Consider the following 9,548-nt stretch of genomic DNA (forward strand, 5'->3'; position numbering starts at 1 on the left):
ACTTGCAAACATAGTTGTGACTATATGCAAGCTGGTCGAGATTTTTTAATTTTTTGTTATAAAAATAAACTTAAATTCTATATATAAATCCTTTTTCTTGTTGGACCAATGCTTTTGTTGGCAATTTTTCCCATGAGAAAATAGAGAGAATCTAGCTTATTATAGTATTTTTTATTCTTATTCAGTCTGATGTTTCCTATAAAATGACGTTCAGCATTTGACGATAATCTTTATGGCTGGTAATATAGTATTTATCACAAATTATCATACCTTATAGTTAAAAATGTTGACATTTATAGCATTATTTTTCCTTTTTGATATAATGCCTGAGTTACTCTCAGGTGGCCGGGCACTGTCCTGTTTCGGTCATATTATCAATTTGTCAAACGATGATAAAAAAAAAACTACGAGGAGCGAACAGTTGTGCCGATAATACAATTTATTTTTTCACTGGCAAAAATACTCTTGCAATATGAAAACAAATTCGTGATGAATATATATCTACTTTGTCAAAACCGCGAGAAAAATCTGGGGAAATGGTTAGAAATTTCTTATTTTACGGCGCCGAGAAGCAATTCAAATAATATTTTCACAGATGATCTAGCAATATGGTGACGATGGGCATGTTCAAGAGAGATTAATTATACTTGTTCATATCTGTAACGTTTAAGAAAATCCCAACTTGCAAGTGCAAATTAACAGAACTGCAAGGGACATATATGGAAGTAAACGAGGGAGTGAACAAATCAAAGAAGACAAAGTATAAAAATGGTGGTGTTGTTTAATCTAAGGAATGTCTTGGTATACATGTACCAAGTTTATAAGAATTGCTTCGTTTATTTGATTTTATAATATATAGTTGCCATCAAGAATTAACTATTGGTTTCATAAGAGCAATATTGATTCAAAATAAACAACTTGATGTGTTCATAGCACTGTTATTAAACCCGGCCTGGCCCGGGACCCGGTCGACCCGGTGGCTGGACCGATTCGGGTTTAATAAAAGACTGGTTGTGGCAACAGCCCGGCCAAACCCGGGCGAACCCGGACGAGATCCAGTTTTTTTTTTTTTTCAAATGTGTGATTTGAAACCTATTAGTATATATACTCTATGTTCACAAGAAAAAAATCATGTTTTTTCAATGTGGGATAAAAAACCTTTTGGTTTAAATACTTCAATTTAAAAGGATAATATAGTATCTTTTCAATGTGGGATTTGAAACCCTTTCATATATATACTCTATGTTCCCATGAAAAAATTTATGTTTTTTCAATGTGGGATTTGAAACCCATTAGTATATATACTTTATGTTTTCAAGGAAAAAGTTATGTTTGTTCAATGTGAGATAAAAAAAAAAATTAGTTTAAATACTTTAACTTAAAAGCTTAACATAATATCTTTTTAATGTGGGATAAAAAAATTTTTAAAATATTCTTTTAAACTTCATAATATGTATAATCTATATTTACATGGATTTTTTCGTATGAAATATTAAAACTTTAATTTTTTTTAATTTTTCCGAGTTAATCCGGGTTGACCCGAGTTGATCCAGGTTGACCCATAAAACCCGGGACTCGGCCCCTTGGCCGGGTCAACCCCGGACCGGATTTAATAACTATGGTTCATAGAACTATTTAGAAATCATGCTATGCTAAAATTCTAAAAATATAAGAGGAATACTCCACAAGAAATGCGTTAGAAAGAAGCTAGTTAAATTCTATAGAACTTGCCGTAGATTATCGAATAAGGAAGTGGCGTCGTGTTCTTTGAATCTAAGACCTCGCTGCAAGTATCTTAGCAGCGTCCGCATCACTTTCAGGCAAGCTTCTGGTAGAACAAACCCATTTGGGTTTGAAGATTGAGGGTCAGCAAAACAAATCATGTTAAACCATCTTTTAATTTTTCTTAACAAATCAAAATGATGCACCTGTAATTGAATATGATGTGACAGAGCAGGTCATTACCTAGGGACATTTTTTCTCTCTCTTCTTAAAAAATATTCCTCGATATTTTAAATTCCGGGAAGACATATAATTATGTACAATTAGTGCCCTGTGTATTCTATCTTTATTGAAGGATTTTTTTTTTCTTTTTTTTACCGTCTGTCTTCGGGCATATTTGTATAGTTAAGGTTTTTTTTAAAAAAAATTATTTTTAAACTATACAAAAACAGTTTTTTTTAAATAAAATTTAATGAAAAATCATTCATCTCTTGATTTCCTTTCCCCTTATAATATTGAATCCTTTACATCACGTAGGCTGCCGCTGCCGCTGCCCCTAGTTACTCCATGACCATTATTTTATTATTGTTGACCCCAACTCAAAGGAAAAGTCAATCTATAGTAATTCTGTCTCAATTGACAGAAAAGAAAAAACGAATCGTGTGGTTGGATCAATCATTATAATGGAAGACAGTAATTCATTAAAAATATGTATCAAGTAATAATTAAGCCTTGAAGTAATTGGCTGCAAGTATCCGTGTGTTATACTGTTAAGGATTGACTTGATGATTCCGCCCCATTACAGAACATGAAAAAAATCCAAAGAATGGTTTTCATTATTAAACAGTGATGCCAGGCTCTAATGAGTTTTGCAAGTAAATAATATATGTAGAAAGATTATTAGATAATATCGATATAGTTCATATAGTTATTGTGATAGATTCTACTTTTATACGAGTAAAGGGAAATAGTTCATCGGAATTTCTCTACAGATTATCCTCCTCTTAGGCTCTTATACAGTTTACATGCCCAATTATGACAGAGCCGATCAGACAAGCAGATCGAGAGATGCCGAAGATAATACGATACTTACTCGCCCTGTTCATCATGAGTTTGAGTTTTGCTGATGGCCTTCAGATATCACGATGTATCTACAAGTAACTGGTAAATAGTTTTAACTAAGTTTGAGCAATTAAAATCATCTCTTGCCATAATATTAGGGGGAGGAAGGGTTAACCTACGAATGACGCAAAGGTCATGCCATGGCAGTCCAAGTTTTTCAGCAGATACATTCACATAACAACAGTTCATTCAGTTGAGCCTTATTCTAAGTATCAACTCTTGTGATTCTTTGGACACTTCTCCGGATACTCCTACTAGTTACTTTTCATCGTTTCTTTGCCTCGTGGAAATTGGGAGCAAATATCTCCGCAATCTTATCAAAGACATAAACAAAAAACCTCTCTTAGATGTATATAACAGATCAAAGTTATTTCAAACACCCTCCCAGTAGAAGGAAAAGAAAGCATGGCCGATTTGGTTAAACTGCTTCCTTGTTCTTACTATTTTATTTCGTTTGCTTCATTCTGAAAAAAGTAAGAACATGGTAGTCTCTTTGATCAATGCAGAAGTTACTAGTTTTATCTAAGGATCACCTCTTGGTGACCACGCAAGCTTTATGTCCAAAGGGGGTGTTTTTGTTACTTTAGGTTGCTTAAAACGGTTAAAATGATGCAAGTTTGTAGCTAAAAAATTCCACGTTGTTCCTATAAATTCCCCCATCAACATGCCTTAATGCTCACCAAACATTCAATTAGCTTACTTCAGCAGTATAGCAAGAATATAATATGGCTATGAGTAAGATCTTACCTCTTCTTGTCTATCTCGTGAGCTTAGCCCTTGCGCATCCTTCCCACGCCCAAAACTCACAACAAGACTACCTCAACGCTCACAATGCAGCTCGTTCACAGGTGACTGTAGCAAATATTATATGGGACAACACGGTAGCAGCCTATGCTCTAAACTATGCCAATTCCAGGATCAGCGATTGCAACCTTGTGCATTCTAACGGCCCTTATGGTGAGAACCTAGCCAAGGGAAGTGGCTCTTTCACAGGTACTGCAGCAGTGAACTTGTGGGTGGCAGAGAAGCCTTACTATGACTATGCATCCAATTCTTGTGTTGGAGGGCAATGCTTGCACTACACTCAAGTCGTTTGGCGCAATTCAGTTCGTGTAGGGTGTGCCAGGGTCAAATGCACCAATGGCTGGTGGTTTGTTTCTTGTAACTATGATCCCCCGGGCAACTATATTGGGGAACGCCCTTACTAAGGAATCCTCGAGTTGCCTCAAAATGCTACTATTAAGAGAATGTAGCCACAAAGAAAAAAACAAATCAAATACTTGAACGGTATGAATTAGTAATAGGAAATAATAATGTCTTTGATGAGTGAACACTGATCTCACTCTAGTCACGACTACATCTTTCAATTGCTACACCACATTCTCGCTGTATATTTTGTTTCCTTCCAAGGTACTAGTGCTGTTTTAATTGAATAAACATGAATTATAACCAGTGGTGTTGTATAAACTTGTTTTCTTTATTCTGTAAGAGATTAGGATGGAGTAGACAAAAACAAATGAAATGCCATTAATCAGAGAAAAGAAGGAAAATTAAGCATGCTTGACAATCAGAATTAAATATAAAAATAACAGTTTAAACAGTACTAAACAAGAAAACCCTTTAGATGATACTATAACCTTAAAGAACATTCTAATATCACAGTAAACTCACCTCCATACTGAAGCCAGGCTTTTCTCTGCCAAAATAAGTTTCAAGGCATCTCGACCATTTTCAGCAGCTCTTTTTGACCTATCATTTCCACCTAATGCACCTGAACCATATCATTTCGCAGACTATGAAGTTTTGTGTTTCTCAAAAGCAAGAGTTCCTAACACCATCCCTGCTACCACTTTACTTTCCTCGATATCCCACCAGCTATTGCAGATTAAGCAGCAGCTACACCTTCACAGCTACACACCAGCATCAAATCCTGTAATGAAAATGCATCCAACACTACCTTATAAACCTTTCACAAAAACAAGGCTGCAATAATCTAAAGATTGATGGGCAGAGAAAGACTTTTGATTACCATTTCAATGACTGATGAATCATTTCCAGCGAGCACTTCAATATCATAGTTCTGTGAATGTCCTATTTGAACAAAAAAGAAAACACAACTTACCCCTTCCAATTGTTCTAACATTTGCACTACCTAGAACGATTCTTTTGCATCACATATATGTTATTTCAGCAATGCTTATCTCCCCAAACAAAATGGATCCCCGGAGATCCTTCAGTCTGATAACCAACGCTTGAGTTTTTATCAGAACTCATATCAGTGAAGGGACTAATTTGGAGATGGCATGACCAGAACATAGGGCCAGAGGTTCACAAGCTAAAAATGAAGTCGCAGCCTCTCAGAATTTTAAGCTGTGATTCAGCCAGTACATTATATCTCACACAAATAATTGTAACACAGTGACCCTGTAAGGCTATAAGCCCATAACATTAGAAATCAATATTATGAAAGTTCAATAACCCGGCTCACATGATCGTCAATTGTTTCAGATTCTGGACAAGTCGGACAAAAACACTGGCGGGAAGAGTCGTGTTCGGAAGATAACACCATCATAGTCCACTGCCAAACCCCCTGCTTAAATGGAAAATTAGGTATTCTATCTGTGTCACTTACAAAACAATGGCAATCTTTCTCCTGATCACTAAATTCAGTAAAGACTAGATAAAGTAGTATCCTTAAAAAAAATGTCTCTTTACAAACAGAGAAATCAAGGAGATCACCATGATGACATATAAAACAAGCAAGCAATCAGTCAATCACATGAGAAAATAAAAACATCCAATAACTTATCATACGCAAAATATGATCCCATTGCCTATAACTTTCCCGTTATTCATTGCAAACCAGAATTCCACGTATCATTAATGATCATTCATAAGTAAAACACTTCTTTCTACAGAAACAGTGTCCAAAAGAAGTTAAATTGAGAACATAAATAGAGTATACCGTAGTTTCCATCAGTTGGGGGCTTCTCGGTTTGATGGTGTGACTCTTGCGATTCTCTTTTACATACAATAAAGAAGTGTAGTTTCGGCAAGAAAAATAGAAAAACTGTACACATGGGGAGAAAAACACGAAATCTGAGATAGAGAACAGCATTGGATGAGGTAGTGGAGGAACTCTTGTGTACCAAATGCAAAAGTTCTTTGCTTGAACTGCCCATCCCCCTCTCTTTCTCAGTTAACTCCGTTGCAGGAGGCAGAGTTCAGTGAAAGTAGAGAGGCTCCTCTCTCAAGTCTCTGCCAAGAGGGCTTCTTTTTACACAAAGATTAAAAATAGTAACTGCCCATAAAAGTCCATGGCCTTACAAAATTGAAAACCAAGGCCCACACGATTCTCTTATATCAAGGCTTCTTCTCTTTCCCAATTCACTGGTTGAAATTATAAGGGCCTTAAACAAACAGGGCTTTAATATATGATCCAAACCAGAAGTTAGCTTTTTTTAATAATAAAAATAAATAAAGTATAGATATTGTTATATCGGATATAAAATCCAATCCAAACCTGAACTTTATGTTCAGTAATAAAGTATATTATTCGGATTATAAATATAATAAGTAAGATATGAATATAATGAAAACCAATATATTAATAAACATTGTCGTGTAAACTGATTCGTACAAAACTAGTTTAGGCTAAATTAGAATCTATAGGATGCAAATGCTTTCATGTATGGCTGACGTGGGATTAAATTATTATAATTGATTTCCACATATTTATTGAAGATTTGAAAACGAAAGCAAATTACACCAAACTAATATTTCTTTAATATATCAGGACCTTTGCATTGGGTTTGGAATATGTAGTCACTGTAATGCTCGTGTTTTATCAATTTTTAATCGATTAGAAAACAATCAAAGAGGGCAGATGAAGGTTACTGTATCATTGTAATGACATTTTGTTAGGTTAAAGCTATCAAGTTGTCTTGTGCTACTCATAACCATTAATGAAGATAGTTTTTTCTGTTGCTAAGTCACTTTAATACCACATTGTTCAGTCATCAAAGTTAGAGCCTTGAGTTTTTCGAACATTTTAGAAGGGTCGAAGGATTCAGATAAGTTTTGGTTCGATTGACTTGTAGCAGCATCAGCACTTCATCTTCTCCGCAGATTATTTCCTTGTCTGCAAGATTAACTCAAAATGTGGGGCCTTCACGGGTGGATTTTGATACACGTTTCAAGCCTTTAAATTCTTTGGTAAAAGCAACATTTCCCAAGCAATTCATGCTTGGTCTGAATTAAGGTTGCATCCAATTCGATCCTTTAGTAAGGTCATAAGGTTGCGTTTCTTGTGAGGTGGAGATACTTTCACCAAGAATTCGAAACCTTCCAAGTTGTTATTTAGGCAATAACATTTAATGATAAGCAAATCATAAGAAGAAAGACAAATAAATAACTCGATTTCTATCAGTATTTAGGAAGAGAACATTCTTTTGGGAGGTTATTTTGGAATCTCTTGTTATCTTGACAGTAGTCGTAGATCATGTGGTGCAACCTGACCCACTTGAACCACCTTCTTTGTGTAGATGTTAAAGTGCTATATCTTTCCTTGTTCCACCAATTAGTAGAGCTTTCTGCCCTACAAAACCTTGGATTTCCATTCCAAGGACAAGCATCGATCTTATAATTCCTGAAGGAAGCTATGAAGGGACCCTTTGACCAATCAATTTTGTCTTTCCCGCCTCGTGTTGCCCAGCTGTCGCCGTTCCATAGGCTGGCTTTGATGCTCATTGGCTGCCACCTAGGATATGCTACACCTTTGTCTGCATGGTTTCTGTAAAGTCTGATAGGAATCCAATCCACCATGAACCTGAAAGACGAGAAACACCATGGATATAGTCCCTGAAGTTGTCTTTCTTAGACTTGCTAACAATTAGTTAAAATTGGCTTACACAATTTGGTGAAGGTTCCACAAGACCGAATAAGTATGGAAGTTTTTTGTTGGATCAAACCAGAGATAAATCCTCTCTTCACGATCATCATTCCCATCAGCATAAACATTTGTTTGAAGAATATATGGTTGGCCACTCACATTTCCAAGGAATTCAAAATCTATTTCGTCACGTTTAGGTTGATCCGATGATAGCTGCAATATTGTCATTTGCCAATACATTTGAGATATGCAACTGGACATATAAAAAGAAAATTATATATATATATACTTGATTCAATTTACTTACATAAAATGCCACGACTGTGCCTGCTGAATGACCTGGTACTAATTTTATTTGCATATCAATCTGCCCGAATAAGAACATCTGGTTCGAAGCAAAACCAGATCCTAAAAGAATAGTAGTAATAAGATAAATGAGCACCAAGACATTTTTCAAGTTAGTTTTTGTAGATTTTGTAACTCATACCAGATTCTTGGTCTAGTTTCAAGCTTCTTGTCCTGCCATTAGCAGTGGTGTATACATGGCTCGGAGACCATGCTACAGAGAAGTCCTTGTTGAAATCTCCGGTTGAAATAACAGAGGAAAATGATACTTGAAAAGTATTTGTGATGAGAAGTCCAATGAAGACTACGAATTTGAAAGTAGTAGACATTGTTTTGGCGAAGATGACAAGGAGAGGAAATGTAGTGAAACTGGGAAATGCTTGATATGCTATATATAGGTATTGCATGAGAAGGAAATGAATAGGAAGCAATAAGGTTGTTGTTTAAGAAAGAATATCTTTAGAGAGAAGCAAAGGAATTTTATATTGTTAGCATCTTATTGGATATAACTTGCAGAGTTAGTTAGATATGTATTAGAATGTTATAAACAGATCGATTAAAGCTCAACAAATGACTTAAGATTTCCAGTTTATTACATGGGTAATCATTCATTTTCAGGTCCAATGAACTACCTTGTCGGTCCTTACATATGACTTCATGAATGCCTCATGACAGTATATATCAAGAATGGTCCGTCCAACCATCTAGGTGGTGGTCCAGTGATAAGAGTTTGGGATCAAGAGGTTTGCTCCCTCTGTGGTCTCAGGTTCGAGCCTTATGGTTGCTCATATGATGGCCACTGGAGGCTTACATGGTCATTAACTTCAGGGCCCGTGGGATTAGTCGAGGTGCGCGCAAGCTGGCCCGAACACCCACGTTAAACTAAAAAAAAAAGAATGGTCCGTCCATTAGGAGCTCCAGCATTTGAGTAAAAGAGGTGTCTCAAAGAGGTGTCTCGACAATGTTATAACCAAATAATTATGTTATGTATAATGTATGCTTACTTTCCACAAATCAGGTAACAGGTGTGGAAGCGCAGAGATGGTGATAGACTCGGAGTTTTTTCATGATAAAGGATACCTAGCTTTGGGCATACCTCAGGCTTTCTCAATTAAGAGCCTTTTTCGGGTAGGTTAGCGGAATGCTTCGGAAAGTGAAAAACTAGCTAGACTGGAGCTGGTTTCTTTTCTTTAGGGCTATTATTTTAGGATAGCTTGGTGTTTAAACCTTCCCTTCTAACTCGTTGAAGGACTCTTTTTTATTCTCTCTCTCCAACCTTAGGGCTATATATGTAACTATCGAGTTGATTTCATGCTTTCAATTCAGGCATCCCTTTAAACATTGCATAACTGAACCTTTTTTTACATAATTTTAACGATTTTTTTGTAGAAAAATGACGTTTTGCACCGAAAAAGGCATCGTGTAGTTTACTCAGATAAATAATGTTTAATAACAGTAGTCTTGTATA

The 9,548-nt window shown here is 35.9% G+C and overlaps 3 protein-coding genes across 3 annotated transcripts; 1 reads left to right on the top strand and 2 right to left on the bottom strand.

Moving 5' to 3' along the window:
• The first annotated feature begins 3,540 nt into the window (after positions 1-3,540).
• Positions 3,541-4,296, top strand: LOC7478763 (pathogenesis-related leaf protein 6). The gene has a single exon (XM_002313896.4). The coding sequence runs from the start codon at positions 3,570-3,572 to the stop codon at positions 4,050-4,052; it is 483 nt and encodes a 160-aa protein (XP_002313932.2). The 5' UTR covers positions 3,541-3,569; the 3' UTR covers positions 4,053-4,296.
• Positions 4,297-4,401: 105 nt separating this feature from the next.
• Positions 4,402-6,099, bottom strand: LOC112328633 (uncharacterized). Its single transcript, XM_052455894.1, has 3 exons — positions 5,810-6,099; positions 4,874-4,935; positions 4,402-4,774 (listed from the first exon to the last, which is right to left on the bottom strand). Exons 1-3 carry the CDS (start codon positions 6,024-6,026, stop codon positions 4,730-4,732), a joined length of 324 nt encoding a protein of 107 aa, XP_052311854.1. The 5' UTR covers positions 6,027-6,099; the 3' UTR covers positions 4,402-4,729.
• A 1,079-nt stretch (positions 6,100-7,178) lies between these two features.
• Positions 7,179-8,440, bottom strand: LOC7478762 (probable xyloglucan endotransglucosylase/hydrolase protein 10). Its single transcript, XM_002313165.4, has 4 exons — positions 8,223-8,440; positions 8,043-8,143; positions 7,755-7,948; positions 7,179-7,672 (listed from the first exon to the last, which is right to left on the bottom strand). The coding sequence occupies exons 1-4, from the start codon at positions 8,407-8,409 to the stop codon at positions 7,270-7,272; spliced, it is 885 nt and encodes a 294-aa protein (XP_002313201.1). The 5' UTR covers positions 8,410-8,440; the 3' UTR covers positions 7,179-7,269.
• Positions 8,441-9,548: the final 1,108 nt, after the last annotated feature.

This window comes from Populus trichocarpa, chromosome 9 (assembly GCF_000002775.5).
Source record: "Populus trichocarpa isolate Nisqually-1 chromosome 9, P.trichocarpa_v4.1, whole genome shotgun sequence".
In the NCBI taxonomy this organism is placed as follows: domain Eukaryota; kingdom Viridiplantae; phylum Streptophyta; class Magnoliopsida; order Malpighiales; family Salicaceae; genus Populus; species Populus trichocarpa.